This window comes from Muntiacus reevesi, chromosome 20, assembly GCF_963930625.1.
Source record: "Muntiacus reevesi chromosome 20, mMunRee1.1, whole genome shotgun sequence".
In the NCBI taxonomy this organism is placed as follows: Eukaryota; Metazoa; Chordata; class Mammalia; order Artiodactyla; family Cervidae; genus Muntiacus; species Muntiacus reevesi.
This window is the reverse complement of record NC_089268.1, coordinates 33,836,927-33,858,659: the sequence shown is the minus strand read 5'-3', so window position 1 is coordinate 33,858,659 and position 21,733 is coordinate 33,836,927. Positions and strand designations below refer to the sequence as shown.

The 21,733-nt window shown below is 39.6% G+C and overlaps 1 protein-coding gene across 6 annotated transcripts in view; it reads right to left on the bottom strand.

Annotated features, from left to right (window-relative positions):
• The window catches only part of GPLD1 (glycosylphosphatidylinositol specific phospholipase D1), a 52,853-nt gene extending 33,302 nt beyond the window's left edge, over window positions 1-19,551 (bottom strand). For 4 of the 6 annotated variants that reach the window (XM_065912418.1, XM_065912412.1, XM_065912413.1 and 1 more), the window contains exons 1-8: window positions 19,479-19,551; window positions 18,931-19,013; window positions 16,346-16,401; window positions 5,181-5,259; window positions 3,376-3,473; window positions 2,777-2,887; window positions 1,730-1,778; window positions 764-818 (exon numbers count right to left, since the gene is read on the bottom strand). In XM_065912418.1, coding sequence (XP_065768490.1) covers window positions 764-818; window positions 1,730-1,778; window positions 2,777-2,887; window positions 3,376-3,473; window positions 5,181-5,259; window positions 16,346-16,401; window positions 18,931-19,013; window positions 19,479-19,516 — 569 coding nt within the window. In that variant the 5' untranslated portion in view covers window positions 19,517-19,551. Of the gene's footprint in view, window positions 1-763; window positions 819-1,729; window positions 1,779-2,776; window positions 2,888-3,375; window positions 3,474-5,180; window positions 5,260-16,345; window positions 16,402-18,930; window positions 19,042-19,478 lie in introns of those variants that run through there. The other 2 variants (XM_065912416.1, XM_065912415.1) reach the window with 1 other exon arrangement.
• Window positions 19,552-21,733: the final 2,182 nt, after the last annotated feature.

The window sequence follows — 21,733 nt, the reverse complement described above, 5'->3', positions numbered from 1 at the left end:
ATATCAATATGATTAAATGTCAGAGAAATAATTTTAAACAAGAAATATTTTTAAATTAAATTCTAATTTAAAATTTAATTTTAAGCAAAATGCATGATGTATAATTCTATTTAAAGTAAAAACCCATATAATATTTTGCATACAGATAAGACTGTGCTTATGTGTTCAGCTGTGTCTGACTCTTTGTGACCAGATGGACAGCAACCCACCAGGCTCCTCTGTCTGTGGAATTGCTGGAGTGGGTTGAATGCTGGAGTGGGTTGCCATTTCCTACTCCAGGGGACCTTCCCGACCCAGGGATCGAACCCGCGTCTCTTATGTCTCCTGCATTGACAGGCAGGTTCTTTGCCACTGGTACCACTTGGGAAGCCATATGGATATGGCTACATGTAGTAAAACTCTAAGGGAAAAGCGACTAAGTGATTAAGAGAACCTAAGGTTGTGGTTATACCTGGCGGGAGAAAAGGTGATATGACAGAAGGAAAGGCAGGGAGCCTCTATATTCCAGCAATAGTCTACTTGTTAAGGTAACTGGCAGCTATACAGTATTTTTTATTTATAAAAATACATTATTTTATATGTTTGGCATAATTCACAGATTTTTAAAAGAATCTATTTAGACTAATCTTTAGTTATGCTTTCCAACATGTACAAATGTAGAAGGCTCCTTATTACATCGTAAGTTTTAGTTTCTAAGGAAAAAAAGAGTCAAGCTCCTAACTGCCACTTGGGTATCACATATTTAAATATACATTGCTCTTACCAGTGCCGTGAGAGGTAATTAAATTTAAACTCGAACTGGCTCAACACGTCTCCTCCTATGATATGAGAAAAATATTTGCTTTTGGAGAATTAATGATGATACATAGCAAGCTTCTTTGAACATAAATTTGCACAATCCAGTTTATTAGTTCTTCACACTGTTATAGGTTTCTGTTCATTATTTTAGTTGCATAGGCATATCTTTAAGAAACAAATGATCTTTTAAAATCTTAGTGAAACACATGAATTAAGAAAGAGAATTAAGAGAATAAAGAAACTCATATAACCAAAAGTTTTTTTTTTTTTTACTTTAAGATGGACCATAAAGATTCTTCTATTTAAATAAACACTACTCACCAACACTGTGCATATTTAAAGATAATTAAATATAGAAAAATAGTGGAGTTTATCCATTTAAAGTTAAAGTATTAGGAGACACTAGGCAACGAATTTAAATCTGATTTTAAAAGTAATGCTTTTGTAAAATAATGGCACAAGTCAATGATAAAATATAATGGTGTTTTTTTGGTTGTTTTGTTCTTTTTTTGGCTGCACCTTAAGGCATATGGAATCTCCCTGATCAGGGATTGAACCTGAGCCCCCTGCAGTGAAAGCGCAGAGACTTCTTAACCACTGAACCACCAGGGAAATCACCATTTTTTTGTTTGGTTTTTACAAAATACATATATATCATTATATATTATATAATATATATACATATATGTATATACATATACACATATATACATATATAATGCAAATATACATATATAAAATATATTTATAATTTTTGCAGATGTGCATCTCTATATTAAATGAAGTATTCCTGTACTCTAAACAATTGCAATATTAAAATAGAAAGCTAGTGGCAAAAAACTAAAAACATACATACATAAGGTATAATAGTGACTACAAGTGAAATATAACTACCACGAAAGACAATCTGGCAAATGTAAATAAACAGTACCGAAATCACCAGCTGGATGTGCCTCGGAATAGGAGTTGTGAAAATCAATCTGAGGGAAAAAAGAGAACTATCCAGTATATATCACAAGTTGAAGCCCAAACTCTTACCCCGCAATGAAGCAATGCGTGGAACCCAATGACTACTGAGGACATGTACTGACTGGACTCACTTTTCAAAGAAACATTTAATTTTATTATTTGTTTTTTAAAAAAATGATACTGGCAGCTGAGTTGTATGCTTCATGTCTTAACAGATAAAGCTGTTGCAAACATTTGTATATAACAGGATACATGAACAATCTCTAAGTGCAAGTTTAAATTTTTTACAGGATAGTATTAATATCAGTGAATAGCCAGAGGAGACTCTCATCAGGCAAGGTCACAATTTTCAGTGGGGATATGGCATCTTCATATAAAAAAGGAAAAAAAAAACAAAAGCATGTTAACTTGCTTTTAAATAAAACCAGATAGTAGGGGTTTATACCTCTATTAAGATGCACAGCTTGAATAAAACATAAAATTTCTCAAATATTGTTTATGACTAAACAGAACATGACATCTATGGATGTTTTCAGGGCACATTGATCAATTTGCCCACATGGATGAATTTACGCAGGTAGCAAATGTGTAAGAGTAATGGAAAAGAAAAGATGGAAATCTAATGAATACTGCACTGGGCAGAGTCTTATTTGCATGTGAATCTGAATAACCTAAATATTTTCTTTTCCTAAAATGTTCAGTTTTTTTTTTAATTTCATTTTTTTTAGCACCGAAAACATTTTGTATTTAGGTATAGCCGATTAACAATGTTGTGGTCGTTTCAGGTGAATAGTGGAGGGACTCACTCATACATATACATGTATCCATTCTCCCTTCAACCCCTCTCCCATCCAGACTGGCACATAACATTGCTGATTATCCATTTTAAATATACCAGTGTGTACATAACCTTTCCAAAGTCCCTAACTATCCTAAAAGAGTCAGTTTTGAATCTTGGGTAGGACAATATCATTCCCACAAAGTCATTAACTTGAAGCTATGTACTCACGGCAGCCATCGTCCTGAGGAATCCTTGTTCAATACCCAGGCTATGCCAGTTGACATCAGCCACCATGTGAGATGTAATTCCAAACAAGAAAGCTATCAATTTCTCTGTGTCCTGCCAAATAAGCAAATTAGAGTTGGGGGTAGGGGGAAGGTAGTTATTTCATAGCAATCTTATTAAAAGGATTAATAAATATGAATTCATTTCCATTACTGAGACTTAACAAAACATCAGAGAAAGGTATGTTGTAGTTACCCCCAAACCACAAAGGACTTTTTTTGAAATGTTTCTGAGTGCCTTGAAACCGCTTTCAGATTTATTCACTAGGGGAGCAAAACAACCGAGTGACATGCTCCAAAATTTAAAAACATTGCTTATTGAAAATAAAACTGAAGATGTAAATTTTGAAAAATCATTTGTTCACGTGTTAACTAGCTATTTACTGTGTTCCATATGCTGTGTTTGGCATTGTGGCAGAAGGGTGAATAGCCTTCAGAGTCTGGACTTAAGGGTTGGGGTTAGAAATGGAGTTAATGCAGGTGCAACGATAGTACTTGGCAAGTCTGGAACTGAGTATTTTTAGGGTTAGAGGCTGTGCCTACCTCATCCCAGGGAAGAGGATGGTTCTTCCGGATATAATGAATGCTTGCATTAAGAAATGGAGTCCAGTGAGTGCTCTCTGACACGTCATGGAATTGTCCTGACAAAACAGAAGCAACCCTCAGAGGTCCTTCTTAAAAGGCTGAAGATTCTCTTGTATATTTATACCACATCTTTCTTCATTCATCCATCCATCAGCGGACACTTAGATTGTTTCTATGTCTTTGCTAATGTAAATAGTGTTTCAACAAACACTGGGGTACTTGTGTCGATTTGAACAATGGAATATTACTCAGTCATAAAAAGGAATGAAAGTGGGTCATTAGTAGAGATGTGGATGACCCTAAAGACTGTCCTACAAAGTAAGTCAGAAAGAGAAAATCATCTATTAATATATAAACATGCAATCTAGAAAAATGGCACAGATGAGCCTGTTTGCAAGGGAGAAATAGAGACACAGATGTAGGGAACAAACATATGGATACCAAGAGAAGCAGGGGATGAGCTGGGAGATTGGGACTGACATATAGACACTAATATGTACAGAAGAGATAACTCATGAGAACCTGCTGTATAGCACAAGGAAGCCTACTTGGTGCTCTATGGTAACCTAAATGGAAAGGAAATACAAAAAGGGGACATGTGTATACAGATAGCTGATTCACTCCAACATACGACAGAAACATTCAACATAAAACACAGCACTGTAAAACAACTATCCCCAATTTTCTTAAAAAGTTGGAGATTCTCAACGAAGTATTCCACCACCACCTGCTGTGATGCTGCATTCCTTCGCCTTCCCTCCAAGCCTCTCAGCTTCCTGAGTCAATATTCAAAGGAAGCCTCTAGGACACAATAGCCAGCCAAAAGAAAAAGGAGCCTTAACTGCTCATAGCATCTAGAAATAGCTGGGCTGCAAGAGAAGCTGGAAGTGTTAAGTTCTATACCCTAAAGCTAAAGAAATAAGCTGTGCCTGTTTTTTGGGGGGTTGGGTGGGGTTTAAATCTTCTTTTCCATCACAGTCAGCCTCCCTAACAGCACAAAAGAAAAAAGCAGATATTCCAACAGCTTTCAAGTATTTGAATTTATAATACTTTTAAATGGGGTGTGCTATATGCCTCTTTATTCCCACAGGAGGGATGAGTGAAAAAAAACAGGAACTGACATCTATTCTAAACCTTCAAGTGCTAGATTCTTCATGGAGTGTCACCTGTCGAAGCAATCAAAAGCAAAATCCCAGAGTTCAGATCCTTCAAGTCAAACTTTTTAGATCATTATTAAACTAAAGATAGCCTAACCACTCTTGTTTAAAGTATAACTGAATCACATTTAACTTAATATTATCTTGGGTTTGCATCACACTTGACAAAATAACCTACATTAATGCCAACAGCAATTCAGTATAGCAGCCAGGTATGCGTTAATTATTACTATTAAATAGTAATTAATTTAGATATTACTATGCTGCAAACATGGAAACTGAGACTCAGCATGGGAAGGGGCTTTTTCAAGGTCACACGCTAATAGATAACATCCAAGGAGTAAAAACTCGAACCTTTTGATTTCCTTCAAAATGTTCTCTCTTCTGCCACGAAGCAGGAGAGTAAGTCAGGGTGCTTAGAATAAAGCTTTCAGAATTTCTACCCTTAAGCATATAAGTTTTGGTTAAATGGAAAACACAACTGAACTAAGTCATTGATCAACAACAGCCAAATATAATGTGTTGTTTGATATTTTTTTTGAGTCTGAGCTATTCCTATCAACCAAGGAAAAGCAACATCATCTGGTCTGTAAATCTTCATCTTACCTCTCTCGCAGATGCTAGGGTAAAATGAGTCAGGAAACACGGATCCAGCCTGATATGCATCCCGGTGCCTAAGTAACAGCTGGGGAGCAGGAAAATACAGAGGTTAGAGGGCAAGAGAAAACAGCCTGGGAGAAGCAGGCCCAGGTGTGGAAGTTGGAACAATGTGATGGTAGAGGAGAAGTGATGGAAGGAAGAAGTGAAGGAAGGAAGGCATAAATGAATTATAATAACTCTTGTATCAATATAATTCAAACAGCACCCTACCAAATGTAATTTCAGGTTCTTTCCTACCAAAAACAGACAAGCTGATTATATAGCAGTAAAAAAATCACCTATTTGAATTTAATCTTTTGCTTTTTTTCTGTCCACCCAGAGGAACAAGATTTCCCCAAGACTATTTCACTGACCCAGAACTGGTGTGTGGTAAGCTTTTTGATGACCTAGTGAGAACCAGTAAAATGAGAAAAATACAGACACATATACATTTATATTTATTGGGGCTTCCCAGGTGGCGCTGGTGGTAAAGAACCCACCTGCCAATGCAGAAGGCATAGGAGATGCAAGGAGATGCAGGTTTGATCCCTGGGTCAGGAAGATCCCCTGGAGAAGGAAATGGCAACCCACTCCAGTATTCTTGCCTGGAGAATTCCATGGACAGAGGAGCCTGGTGGGCTACAGTCCATGGGGTCACAAAGAGTCAGATGTGACTGGACGACTCATACACACATACACGTATATACATACATACACATACACATATATCAGTTCGTATCTATTTGTGTGTGTTTATAGTTGCGACCTGTGCTTTAAAGGAAGATGATATCCTTTATAGATTAAAGATTAAGATGATAACCTTTTGGAGGGTTACAAAAATACCCTTTCCCACTTCCAACATGATGCATAAGTTGGTGGTAGAGGTTTTCTTCCCAGCGTTCTTCCTTGGTGGCCTGGGTCACTCCATCCCATTCCAATCCCCTTATGGCTACACCCAGTGAGTGCTGGGGCCTAGAAAATGAAGACTTCATTCCCCAGCGGCTACTGAGGAGCCACTTGGCCCTGTGTGCTCCCAGCCAGCACAGAAGTGTTTGGCCTTTCCATAGCAGAAGTAGAGGGGGCCCAGGTGATTACAGGCAGAGTAGAGGGCATCGGTTTTGCTACTAAGGAGCGTGGCTGAGGTGACGAGGTCCCAGAGCCAACAGTCAAGATGGCGGCTTCTCACTTTCCAAACCACCCAGGAGACAGTTGGACACAGAGCTCGTGAATGGAACAGTGTCTGTTTGACTGCTTAGTGGTTCTGGCAGGCCAGTTCTGTGTGTTGTTCTGGGAGTCCTGTCCAGATACTCAGCTTAGAGTCTGCTCCTCCATTTCTCACAGTTTCTTAGCACTGAATCCCCTAATACGTGGTCTTGTACCCCTCTCAGCATAAGAGGGGTTTCCTCTTATGGAAACCCAGAGGGGTTTCCACTATCTGCAAATGAACTCTGACCCAATGGGCAAGGGAAAAGTCTGGCAATCCAACTTTTAGATTTTTCAATAGGGACTTACTAATAGCATAGGCTAGATGTAGAAGCAACAAAGAAGTACCTCAAAGAACTTGAAACAGAAGGAAATACAGTATCACCTACTTTTTGTTTTTGCTTTTTCAAGCAGTGTCTCCTCCTCAGTCTTCTAAAGACAGAATCACTTCTATATTGAGCAGGTGAGGCTGACTGACCACAGGGGAACAAGGACAGCACATCCACTCCCACTAGAGGGTCTGGCTCAGAGATGTTTGCTTGACAAAAGCTACTTCAGCTAGAATGTCCCCCAAGACTTCTCAGCTAGAGCTGTGGGGAGAAGAAAGAAGATGCTTTCTTCTCTTCAGGGTTTTATTTGTTTGTTTGAAGACATTCTTTTGTTTTTAAGATGATGCTCTTTCTCCATCTTATTTATTTTTGGCCACACCTTGTAGGTAACTGGGATCTTAGTTCCCCGACCAGGGATCAAACCTGTGTCCCCCTTGCAGTGACAGCGCAGATTCTTAACCACTGGACTGACAGGGAAGTCTTCGCCTCTTCAGGGATTTTAAACTTAGAAACTGAGTCCTGGATGGCCAGTATCTTCCAGTGTCTAAGAGACAGAGTACCACTTAGACCTCTTAGTCCAGCTCTGCCCCAGGTTTATCAGTTACATGAACCCTTAGAGTCTTTTTTCTAAAGACAGTTGGAATTGGACTTTTGCCACTTAAAAGTAATAATTAACTTTGCTGAATATTTACCTTAGCAGCCACTGTAATGGTCACTTTATATGTGTTAAGACTTGTTGAATCTGCATCTCCCGGTGAGATAGTGTTATTTAACAGGGAAAAATAATGCTAAAGCAAATTTTAAATAATTCTAAAGTAAATTTTAAAAAGTAAAGGCGTAAGGTGGGAGGGAAGTTCAAGAGGAGAGGATACATACATGTATACATATAGCTGATTCATGTTGTTGCACAGCAGAAATGAACAACATTGTAAAACAATTGTACTCCAATGAAAAATAAATTTTAAGAAAAGGTGTCAGAAAAAAAGTCAGGAAACTGCTAGGGGGAAAAGAGTACAGAAGGAGGAGGGTATCCTCCTCTTTCAGGTATAAAAATGCACCAAAAGACACAGATCAATGAAATAGAAGAAATAAATAGATTCAACCATAACTTAATGCATGATAGAGATGAACAAAGGATGGAGTAATCAACAATTGCGTTGGCACAACCCCACTGCAATGAACAGTCTATTCTTACAGGGAATCCATACTTAGCCTAGGTGACACTGACTTGACATTGACAGACCACTGGATCCCTATCATGCTTTATGCAAAAATTAACTACAAGATGAATTAGAGAGTTAAACGTCAAAAATAGAGCCATGAAAATGACAAGACACATTTTAAGTGAATATTTGTATAATTTCAGAATGCAAATGATATTTCTAAGCAAAACATACAGGCAGAAACCATGAAGGAAAAGATTGATGCACTTAACTACACAAAAATTGTAATGCTGTGCATGGTAAAAAGAACCAGAAACAAATTTAAGAGAAAAATAAATAACCATGAGAATCATTTGACACACGATAAGATGCTATCTTTATTTTTTTTTTAAAGTCATTCTTCCCATCAAGATTAAAGTCCTAATAGAAAAATGAGCAAAAGACACAGGCAATTCATAGAAGAAGCAATAGAAACAGTCAATAAACACTTGAAAATATATTTAACCTCATTAATAATAAATTATTTGTCAATATAACCTATAACAAAATAACTATTTTCATATATTGGCAAAAATGAAAATATAATAAAAACAGACTTCTAAAAGTGAATCTGTTTCTAAATCTGAAGATAAAGAAATCTAAACAAACTACAGGAACAATTAAGGATATTAATCCTTTCTTGGTCCTGTATGTCTTCCCTGTTTTGTTTTCATTTTTCATTTGTTTCTGGGCCAAGGGGATTCAACTAGCAGTACCAGGGCTGAAGGGACTTTCCAGGTAATGTATTACCTACAAGGAGACCAAGCATATCAGAACCAGAACATGTATTGAGGATAATGGAGGTCAGGTTTCTCACTGTTGGAGAAAGGAGTTACAGATACAAAGCTGGAGAGGATCCTGTGCTGATGGATTGGAAGTGGAGATGTTTTCATGTGAATTCAGGGTTTTAAACAGACACAAAAGCCAACTTGAGATGAATTCTGGGACAATTTGAGCATCAAGATAAATAATATTAGTAACGTGATATAGGTCTTCCCTTGTGGATCAGATGGTAAAGAATCTGCCTGCAATGTGGGAGACCTGGGTTTGATCCCTGGGTTGGGAAGATTCCCTGGAGGGGGGCATGGCAACCCGCTCCAGTATTCTTGCCTGGAGAATTCCATGGACAGAGGAGCCTGGCGGGCTACAGTCCTTGGGGTCACAAAGAGTCAGACACGACTGGGTGACTAAGCACTACACATAATGTGATATAAACCACTGAATAAAAAATATAAAGAGATAGATAAATGGGGAAGAAGAGGCTTTACCTTACAGCAGAATGCAAATTTATAAATGTACAAGGAATGATAGAATCAGATAAACATTTGGCAAACATTAAAACTATTTCAGGCAAGAATCAATGGATGCTAAAAAGTTTAATGAGAAACAGAATATTTGCATTACCTCAATACATCTCCCTACAAAATATTTGCTATTTAAAAAAGTAGAAAATATTCCAATATAAAAATGTGGCAGACACCATCTTAACCCAAATTATTCTTAACAGCAATAGGACTTCTGCTTCCAGGAAGATGGAGTAGGTGTACTTATCCCTGTTCGTTTTGCTAAATACAGCTGAAACCCTGGACACTGTCTACGAAAAGAATATAACTTATGACTCAAAGGTGGAGAAAAGTATGCACATTGAATAGGAACTGAAGCGTAACACTGTGGTGAGTTCTGTGGATTTTCTTTTTGCTTCATGTAGTCCAAACTGGATACTGGAAAAGCCAGCTGCCTAGAAACTCCAATGGGTGTCGACAAAACAAAAGCCTGCAACTCAGGCCACAAAAACCAGGCATGGGCCAGCCTAGCAAGATAGAACTTCTACACAGTAACCTCCCTGCTCTACACAAACACCAAAGAAAAAAACACGGCCCCGTGCTTCCTCACCACTAGCTAAGGTCTCGTGGGGAGCCTAGGCTTGCCCCCTCACCAGCCTGCGATGAGGTGCCACCACTCCCCCACTGGTATCAGAGAGGGCTAAGGAGGGAGGCAGGACTCTCATCCCTGCCATCCTGCCCCCTACCCTATGGTGTAAGTGAGACCATGAGGAGAGCCTGGACATCCACTCCCAACTGGAACAAGGGATCTCTCCCCTTCCCTGCTATGGGGAGGAGGGCAGTATAAGAAGAGGCCCAGGGGAAATCAGGACATCCACCTCCACCCAGGTAAAAGGCCACCTCTACCTTCTGACATCAGTAAAGACCACGGTGAGGAGCAGTAATTAAGTACTCCTACTCTTCCTGGCCAGGGAGGCATCAGGAGAGGCCCAATGAGGAACCTTGAATTCTAACCCCCGTTGGCAGTTAGAAGGGAGAGTCCCCTGACCCCTTCCACTACCTGAGTGGTATCAGAAGAAGAGAACTAGAACAGGAAGTTTAAAGAAGATCCAGAGTCTCATAACCTAATACCTAAAATGTCTAGGCTACAATCAAAGATCACTTGTCATACCAAGAACTAGAAAGATGTCAAAAGGAATGAAAAAAGATAGTCATCAGATGCCCACAAAGAGATGGCAGGAATTTCTGAATTATCTGACAGATATTTTACAGCAACCCTCAGAAAAATGCTTCAGTGAACAACTGCAAACACATCTGAAACCAAAAAAAAAAAAAAGAAAAAAGTTCTCTCAAATAGAAGGCATAAAGAACTGAATGAAAAATACAACACCTGAAATAAAAGTTACCACCACCAGAAATGGTTCAAGTTGACATGATGGGCCTTCTGGTAAAACACAATGAGAAGAATACAGCATCACTTCAATGGTCTGTAGTATTTCTGCCCAAAACTAACCTGCAGGAGAATCTAATCATGGAAAACATCAAACAAAACCAAATGAAGGTGCATTCTACAGAGTTACTGGGTTGTACTTTTTCAAACTGTTGAGGACAATAAAGAGAAGGTAGACGTAAGGAACTGTTCCAGGTTGGAGGAGCTCAGAGGGAACTGATAACTAAACACATGCTTCTGTATCAGTCCTGGAACCATGAACTATGTTGAGTCAACTGTTGAAATCTGTTAAGAGCCTGGGATTGGGCGATAGTGTTATTTCTCTGTTGATTTCCTGATTGTCATTATTATCATACTGTAGTTGTATAGATGTATATAGTAGTATGTGTATATGTACACACACACATATATATAGCCCTTGTTTTTAGGAAATATAACCCCTCCTTAACCATGGTTTTGCTTTCCTTGGCTTAGTTACCTAAGTTCAAAAATATTAAATGGGGCATTCCTGGTGGTCCGGTGGTTAAGAATCTGCCTTGCAATGCAGAGGACACCCTATTAAATCCCTAGTCCAGGAAGATCCCACATGCCATGGAGCAACTAAGCCTGTGAGCCACAACTACCGAGCCAGCTCTCTGTGAGCCCCAAGTGCTGAGCCCACGTGCCACAACCACTGAAGCCCACGAGCTTAGAACCCACGCCCCACAAGAGAAGCCACTGCAATGAGAAGCCTGTGCACAAAAAGAGTAGCCCCCATTCCTCACAGGTAGAGCAAGCCTGCAGCAGTAAAGACTCAGCACAGCCAAAAATAAATAGTTTTTAAAATCTCAAATGGAAAATTCCAGAAATAAGCAATTCCTAATTTTTAAACTGGGCACCATTCTGAGTATCATGATGAAATCTCGCACTGTCCTGCTCTATCAATCATCCCTTTGTCCACTATATCCTGCCTGCTAGTCTCCATCATCAGACCTGCGATCTAGCTAGTACAGTGCTTGTGTTCGAGTAGATCTTACCTTACCTATTGGGAGCCGCCGGCATGCGCCCAGTCCGTGACAAGGTCATGGGACGAGAGAGGAACCTGCAAGGCAGCTCTTCCCCTCGAGGTTGTCCCAGGGGCCCGGTATGTCCCTTCCTTCCTTCTGTCTTACTGTTATTGGGCTTTCTATTAATTTTTGGAAATTATAATGTATAGTAATAAGGCCTCGCTGGAAAAGTCCAAGCCTTTTTGGAAATGCTCAAGATTGCTCTGGCTCAGGACACGACCATAAACATCAAGTCATAAAAGAAAAGGCCACAGGTATAGTTTGGCTGCTTGCTTAAAAGATTATAATGTTCTAGAATAGAAAAGAGTAGAGGTATTTAGATTTAGAAGTAGATATACTGCTTTAGTTTACTTGCTCCTTGGTTGAAAGGGTTTTCACTATTGCTATTTCTCTGGTGCTATTTGTTCATTGTTTCCCTTTCTTTAAACAACATGGGATATTATGGGTACTTTTGTAAAATTAGAAAAAGGGGTATATAAGATTTTAATAGAAGACTTATATTAACCAGCTTTACTGCCATTATCTTACTATTAAGAGAGGTGTTTTGCTGCTTTAGAGGTGTTTTTGCTGTTTAATACTTAATCGTTGTAAATTGAGATTTTGTGGTTTCAGGTAAAGAAAAATATCAGGTTTTTCTCATGGTACTATTTTCAGAAATGTCAAACATGTTACTGTGACCCTTCCCATGTATTGTTTTCTTGTCCAAAGAATTTACACTATACCTGAGATTTGTGGAACATTGTTTTTGTTAGAGTGAGAATGTTAGGCCATTGAGGCAAGAAGATTATGTACGGGACATTTAAGTATAAACCCTGTAATCGGAAACGTTCTAGATGAATGCTTAGGGGTAAAACATGGGGAAAAAAATATTGACGGAAGCACAAACCAATATCTGATGTAATATGTGGTGACTTAAGGGGGAGGTAACATTCATTCTATAAAAACTGAGCTATCCTAAAAATTAAAAAAAAGCTACCTCGTCTACGCAACCGTCTGTGTGTGTGTCTGTCTGTCTGTCTGTCTTCTTCGCCGACGCCACTCATCCCTTGGGTACTCCTGGTCTTGCCGGGGCTGGAGCTCAGCACTTACCCAGTAATGCCCCAAAGCACAGAGGAGAGGGGTTGGCAATCTGGACATACCAAAGAGAAGCTGTCAAGGGCTTTCTCCACGTGAAAAGGTGAACGCTGTAGACTTAATAAGGAAAGAAATACTCTAGCTATGAAATTGTGAAGGAAAAGGAAATTTGTGCTAGGATTGCTGCAGCACCTCAAACTGCAAAAGTTATAGCCACAGTATACAATTAAGTGCTTAGATAAAATGGAAAAGACAATAAACTTGTTCAGTAAATTATTTTGATAGGAAGGCCATAGTTACATAATTTTTATTACATATATTGTTATAATTGTTCTATTTTTAGTCACTGTTGTTTCTCTGTGTCTAATTCATAAATTAAGCTTTATCATAAGTATGTACATATGTGTAGGAAAATACTGTATATATGAAGTACTTTTCCAGTACTTTTCCAGTGGTCATGTATGGATATGAGAGGTGGACTATAAAGAAAGCTGAGCACCAAAGAATTGATGCTTTTGAACTGTAGTGTTGTAGAAGACTCTTGAGAGTCCCTTGGACTGCAAGGAGATCCAACCAGTCCACCCTAAAGGAGATCAGTCCTGGGTGTTCATTGGAAGGACTGATGTTGAAGCTGAAACTCCAATACTTTGGCCACCTCATGTGAAGAGCTGACTCATTTGAAAAGACCCTGATGCTGGGAGGGATTGAGGGCAGGAGGAGAAGGGGACAACAGAGGATGAGATGGTTGGATGGCATCACCGACTCAATGGACATGAGTTTGGGTAAACTCTGGGAGTTGGCGATGGACAGGGAGGCCTGGCGTGCTGCGATTCATGGGGTTGCAAGGAGTCAGACACGACTGAGGGGCCCAACTGAACTGAACTGTCCACAGCTGCAGGCATCCACTGAGGGTCTTGGGACATACCCCCTGAGGGTCTTGGGAATTACTGTACACAAGGGTGCCTTGAAGGGTAATGACAACCACTTCAGCAATTAACTCTCAAATGGCTCAGGGGAAAATCAATATGCATACATCGGCTCAGAAGGCAAATAGGATAAGTTATCAACAACTGGGGGAGTTAGGTAAAAGTCATACAGAAAGTATTTGTCTAATTTTTTTCAACTTCTCTATCAATTTTAAATTATTTCAAAATAAAAAGTTAACATAGGGAACTGGTTGAATAAATTATGGTACAGAGAATTATGTAATTATTAAAAATTATTCTAAAGACTTCTATTGATATGGACATGAACAAATATATGATCTGATATAGTAAATGACGAAAAAGGCAAGTTTACAAAATAACGTAACTTTAAAGTTTTTTTACGATGAGTTTCTATTAGTTCCATGATCAGAAAAGACCAAACCTATTCTATGGGCAGTGAGGGAGGAGCAGAGCAAAAAGAGAGCAACCAACCAAACACCATTGTTCTGATTTCCTAGTTAATACACCACATTTATTTATCTAATAAATTATTATATATTTATCTATTCTTGTAGAAGGACTAAAATCAGGGCAATAATGACCACCAAACTCTGGGAGATTGTGAAGGACAGGGAAGCCCGCTGCAGTCCATGGGGTCATAAAGAGTCAGACACAACTTAGCGACTGAAGAACAACAAGAAAGTTACCACCAATGTGAGTTACGTTCTTACAGTTCTTATACATTAACAAACTGATTTTCTCAGCTGTATGCATTAGTTTCTTATTAACTCGGTTATGGTAAGTTAGAAGTGAAAGACGCTCAGTCGTGTCCAACTCTTTGCCACCCCATGGACTGTATAGTCCATGGAATTCTCCAGGCCTGGATTGGGAAGATCCCCTGGAGATGGGAAAGGCTACCCACTCCAGTATTCTGGCCTGGAGAATTCCATGGACTGTATAGTCCATGGGGTGGCAAAGAGTCGGACACAATTGAGCAACTTTCACTTTCTTATTACTGGCGTGGGTAGCCTTTCCCTTCTCCAGGGGATCTTCCCAACCCAGGGATCGGACCCAGGTCTCCCGCATTGCGAGTGGATTCTTTATCAGCTGAGTCACAAGGGAAGTCCAAGAATACTGGAGTGGGTAGCCTATCCCTTCTCTAGGGGATCTTCCTGACCCAGGAATTGAACCGTGGTCTCCTGAATTGCAGGTAGATTCTTTACCAACTAAGCTATCAGGGAAGCCACGGTAAGTTAAAGTCATTACAAATGCAGTCACCTCTGGATGGATCAGCAAAAGAGAATCCCAGAACCAACAGAACCCAGACCCTAAATGTGCAGGGCTTGCTGAGCACCACCAGTCTGTGGGATCCGTCTAGCATCCTTGGGGTAGCCTCCCTCTGGATCTTTTCACCAAACTGGACCAATGAGTCTGGCACTCACCAGAGAGCAGGTTTTAGTACAGAGAAAGAGGAACTCCAAAGATTCCCACATACAAAGTTATGTGTCTTCAATCTTTGAAACAGATCCTCAATCTTTGAAGAGAGATTTTCTGATAACATGAAAAAAGCTAACATAATCCCTGTCTTCATGAGTTAAAAGGGGGAGATGCACTCAGGGCACTCAAGCCATTTCCAGTGACAACATCAGTGTACAGATTAGGATCAGTGCTGAGGGGAAGGATGTGTGTCCATTTAACATGTTTTAAGTTAGTGATACAAGCTTGGATACCTCTACTAGAAAAGCACCCTGGTCACACTCAGGACTGATTGCTCACACCATAAATTACGCAAATTCTTATTTCTCCTCTTTCCTATCAACTTTCTATCAGGGTCAATGAACTTTCTATCAGGGTCAATGAACTTTCTATCAGGGTCAATAAAGATGACAAATATAAACACTGTTTTTTTCCCTAGAGGGCCTGTTAAACTGGTGAGTAAGGAAGTTGAAACTAATGACTAAAAGTAGTTTATGAACAATGCTAGATTTCAGTTATTGTATCAATCCTACTTTCCACATTGGATTATCAATACTCACTGGTAAATAATTTGATCCAATTCTGAAGTCATAGAGAATTTAACCACTCCTCTCAAAGGTAATATTTAAGAACCTTTGTTACACAGTTTTATTTAGCTATAGAATTAGAAATAGTGTATAGTGCCAGAATGGTTTCAACTAGTTTGAAGATGCGTAAAGGTAAGCCATCAGCTAGTCATACCAAGAACACAGTAGGCAGAAAAATCATAATCTCAAAGCATACTTCTCAATAAATACTTCTTCCTATGATGATACAATTTTTATGTAACACAGAGAGATAAGAAGTGGGAAAAAAATGGCTTAAGTATAACCTTTCTTTACAAAAAGAAATAAGGTGTACTCTCAAAAAATGCTTTCCAATATTTTTCAAACAATAATTTACATAAAATATTTCATTATTATATATATTCAAGTAGTGCTAAAGTATATATACATTTTAACCCCAAATATTAATATTTTATAAAGACATAAAAATGACATATTTTTTATTGAAATTAGGTATTTCAATATCTGTTTGGACCTTTGTCACCTATGAGGGAAAGCTAATGTCCAAGGAATAAAAGAAAAAAATCAAACTTCTTACCTCTTTGTAATTAATACTCCCATCCTGAAGGTGGAGAAACTCCAGAGCTCTGTGCCCTGTAATAAATAAATATATAAATGAACTAATTCCAACTATAACTGAAAACAGAACTGCCTGAAGATCATTTTAAAAGGAAAATATATAACTTTGTGCCTGTAACTGTCAAGGAAGTGGGAAGTGAAAACTCAATTTGTACTAGTAATTTTCATTAGCCAATAATTAGATTCAAACAATATTGTTACAATACAAATCAAAATTACAGTTTCTGCTTAACTAGCTCTTATGACCTTGGGTAAGTTACATTACCTCTCCAGGCCTCAGTTTCCTCCCATGTAAAATTAAGTAAATAACATCCACCTTATAGGTTTGGTAAGAGAATCACACACACACACAAAAAGGCTAAGTGATGAGCTCATGACTGATATATGACAAAAACAGAAGTTATATTTTGCTTCAACAACCCACTGGGGTAGATAAACCAAGTTTATCTGTACAATACAGGGTCTAAACCATGGACTGAATCAATGACCCATAAATGTTTTTTTCATCACTGGACTACTTTAGAAGGAGAAAACAAAGTCTCAAAAAGCCACGTGCTCCACCCACACACCCACACCCATAAGATATGCACACCCACACCCTCAATCTTCTTAGTATCAATAACAGGAACACTCCTTGTGAAGACACAGTCAAAGGTGACACCTTATTTCTATTGGAAATCACATCCAATGTTTTAATTCATACAACAAAAATCTAGCTACTACCATATTATAAGCATTTATATCATAAAGAGACAAGGTTGTAGCTGACACAAATAGCAGGTATGTAAGATTATAGAGGTTTACAAAGTGAAACCACTGAAGGAGGCCAATTCTAATTAGCTCATATAAATGTCAACCATCCACATAGGCCTTATATAAGAAGTGAAAACAAGAATCAAGATATTTATGAAATCATGTAAGTTATTGGCAAATAATTATTGAAGTTTTAATCTCTTTTTGTATAAGAATCCTCACAATCTGTGCAGATTTGGAATTGCCTTCAATTATGTCCACATAAACATATTATATTTTACATTTAACATATATTAACATATTAATCATTAGGACTCTTGTTTGGCACCTACTGAAGAAATGGAAGCAACAATCTGATTTTTAAAAATTTTGAGATTTCATCTGTCTTGCTAATTTTTTATTCTAAAGATTAAAAAGTTGAATATTCCCACTTATATTTGATCCTCTTTGGCCCACTGCTAGAGTTTTTAGCAATTTCAGTTTCACAGAACTTAGATGTGCAAGATAATTTAGAATTCATCAAGAAGTTCAGCCCCCTCATTTTGCAAAAGAGAAAGTGAGTTGCCCAGAGTCACTCATGTAGTTTATAGCAGAGCTGGTATTAAAACCTACACCTAATTCCCTTTTCCACTGTCTCGTGACTCTAACATCTAACATTTTAGATGTTAAATGACTCTAACACTTTAGCATAGATGTTTCATGAAAGAACACTGGACCAGCTGTTAGGATATGTAACTCTAGACTAGGTCACTAACAAGTTAGCTGTGAAAACTCTGTGATCCATTTCCTCTATTGTAAAATAAAGGAACTATACTCAGTGATCTCCAGTATTCCTTCAAATCGTAATTCTGTGATCATACAGTTCTTGCCCAGCAGAGCTCAATATTCTGCTTTGCACTGATAAATTTCCATACTTTTTTAAATTGGGGGATAACTGCTTTACAATGTTGTGTTAATTTCTCCTGTACAACATGAGTCGGCCATAAGTATGCATATATCCCCTCTCTCTTAAGCCTCCTTACCCCCATCCCAAATTTTCATTTTTCATTCATAAACTTGTTCTGCTTTGAATCTTCTAGAGGCAGCATAACTAAAACATTGGTACTGTTTTTATCTAAAGAGTGAAAAAACATTACGAATACATTTCATCCAAGAACCAACCTTTTGTGCTACCATCTACCTTTATCCAGATCACTCAGCCTTTGCCCTGCCCCAAGCTCATAGGCATCGGCTTATTGTATCCCTGGCCTCCCCAAACCCTGCCATCATTCTGGGCATCTCTAATACCAGGGACTGCTCAAATTCCCCTGCTTCCTTGCTCTCCCCGAAGCCAACCATCTTTAAAGCTGTTTGACTCAGGGGACCCAGCCCCGTGGCTACATGTGATCTTTTATGTATACTTGGAAATGTAGAAACAAACATAGATTCCTCACTCCTACCACACTACACCCACTTTTTTCTTCTCCCATTCTATCAGTTCTTCTGCTTCATGGGAACACCCCCCCCCCCCCACCACCACCACACACACAAGTTTATCCAGTTCCTATTTCCCCATGCAGAGAAACAGCCCGAGACGCAGTGACTAAAGAATCTTCCTCTCCTCCATGGGCTTCACTCTGATAGTCCCCAACCCTGGACGACTCCAGCCTGGGCTTTCCCCCCTTCACTGCCGCATGGTTCAGGGCAGCAGGGGAACTCGTTGTCAACACATGGGATCAATTCTAAATCTCCTCCGTAACATTTCTGACAGATGCACTGTCCTTCATACCATGACAAGAGGCTGGCACTTACCTATTTCTATGTGCGTCGAAATGCCACATGGTGAACTTCTAGGGCAGAGGAAGCCCAGCAGCATCAGCAGTCCTGACCAGAATCTGAAAGCAGACATGCTCTCATTACTCCCCGCTCCTATGGTGACGAGCAATGCTCTGAGCTGCGGCAGCACAGAGTCTAGAAGCCTGGCCCAGACCAGCTGCTCTCCCTCTAACCAGGTCACTGACACGGGAAACCCTGCCTCATTTCAAAATAATATCATTTCCCAGTGAAGTCAGCTGTTTAACTACTGTTTAACTTCACGAGGACAGCAAACAAACTCCACCTGGGAGAGGAAAGGAAAAAATAAGGATAAACTGAAATCTCAATGCCTCCCATTAGGAGCATTCCCATCTTCTGACTATGGTTTCTCCTGGATTTCTTTTTAATATGACATTTGGATGGAGATGCAAGCAAAGTTGTCTCCAAATATTCTTTGCTTTCTTTAAAAAAAAAAAAGATATTGACAACCTTTATCTTTAAAAGATATTGATTGTATTGACAGTCCATATATTGGACCACCTCACCTCACAAGAGTCGATTTCTCTTGCATCTTTCCACACATACATCTGGTTGCCCTGCTTCCTCGGCCTCTGCAGCCACAAGTGCTGGGAAAGCTTTTATGATGATCAGTTGGAACCGGCTTCTCTTTCAGTATTTGGCAACAGATAATGACACGTGTATGGGATTACACAACAGCAACTACTTCTGGTCTCTTTCTCCCCAGTTGTTCTTAAAGCGCTTATCCAGAACCTGCTGCCTGGTCCGATTCCTACAAGCAAAGATGCTGATAACACTTTCAGCGGGGGAGAGGGAAGTGTGAGTGGGGAGAGACAGATTTCAGATCAAGAAAGAAGGATTCAGAGAATGAGAGGTTCAGAATACACCTGACATACAAGTATGCAATCTATTGCACTTAATCCATGGGAGAACTTAGGTGTAACTCTTTGTAGAAATGATGGTGATCTTAAAGCTCGAATGACGCATAACATTAGAAGCAGGAAAGTTGATTTTGAAAGAAGGGGAGGACACAGCGTCCATTCTCAGGTTAGCCAAATGGAAGAGAAGAGAAGACGGGATGATCTGAGACCCTCAGGCATCTGCCAAGTTTCCTTTGCTCCTGCAAAGCCCCCAAAGAAAGCAATGCTAACAGCTCTTCCCCAGCCCGGGCAGCCTGAGGCCCCGCTGCTCCTGACTGTAGGTCAGAGGCCGTAAACTGAGTGTTTTGTTTGGCAAATGGACTGTTTTATAAACTTAGGCCAATTTTTTTTTTTTTTTAACAGGAAAAATCTGCATAGAAATCTAGATTTCTGGGAATTCACTGCAGTGGACCAGCTAGATTTCTATGCTGAGAGCCCCAGGTTCGATTCCTGGTGCGGGAACTAAGATCCCCAAAGTTGTGCAGCACAACCCTTAAAACACAAACAACAAAACCTGATTTCTAGCTGTTTTTAAAAAGCAAAGAACTGGCTTCATGAACTGATGCCCCCATATGCGAGGACCATCAGCTGGAGCTCCATCCACCTGGCAGGTCTCTGTCCCCAGCCAGAGGTACCCTCCCCACGTTCCCCGTCTCCACCAGCCACACGATGCGTGCAGCCTGCCGGGCCCTTCTGGCCACCAGAGGCCGTGGAGTTTGCCCCCTTCTCACTCCGGGTTTTCTAAAGCCTGCATGTGAGAGGGTGATGATTACAATTTAGGGCTCTGGTAAGCCCAGAAGAACTTTCCCTGGTGGCTCAGATGGTAAAGAATCTGCCTTCAGTGTAGGAGACCCAGGTTCGATCCCTGGCTCAGGAAGATCCCCTGGAGAAGGAAATGGCAACCCACTCCAGGATTCTTGCCTGGAAAATCACATGGACAGAGGAGCCTGGCGGGCTATAGTCCATGGGGTTGAAAAGAGTTGGACATGACTGACCAACTTCGCTTTACAAGCCCAGAAGACCCAGGAGTATTCAGTGAACGACAAGGTAAGAAGGCTGCAAAGGGTCAACAGGGAAGATGAAGCACTGCCTGAAAATGGTATCTAATGAAATTTAATAAAACAAACCCAATCACAAAGCTCCAGAGAAAGAAACAGGTTCAGGGATCCGTAACTAAGCAATACTAATCCCGAGTTTCTCATTACATATAATTTTTGTGTTTACGGTTCAGAATGACTTAATTTTATGCATGCAATAGAACAAGAGGTAATTACTTGCTTAGGCAGTCTAGTGTGATGGTTATGAGATAGGGCCTTTACAGGACAATAATGCGTGAGATTTTGTGAAGTCTGTATTACCTTCGTAACCATGAAAACAAAGATACAACTTTTAAAGGAAAGTTAAAATACAGCTTGCAATATTAAGAAAACTATCTGACAAATGTGTATGGAATTATTTTTCTTTCCACCCCCTGCCCTCTTTCCTAATACAGGTGGCTTTGTCATAAAATAGAGAGCATGAGTCTGCCATTCAGAGCTTTTCTATAAATAGAGATGCAAGTTGAGAAGTCAACAAGCAGGTCCATTAAGGAATGGCAGCAGGAGGTATAAGCTTGAGCACAAGGCCTTGGGTTTCATTTGGGTCCTTGTTCTACTGCCTTCTATTGGGGTGACATTGGGCAAAGTTACTAAAAGTTTATTTGTCTCAGTTTCCTTACTTATAAAATTATCCATAAAAATGGGAATAATAATATTCCCACCACATAGGGTCGTCATGAAGATCAGATAATTAAATACAGTAACATGCTTAGAATAGAGACTGGTACACAGTAAGTGTTTAATACACGTTGGCTTCCCCAGGGC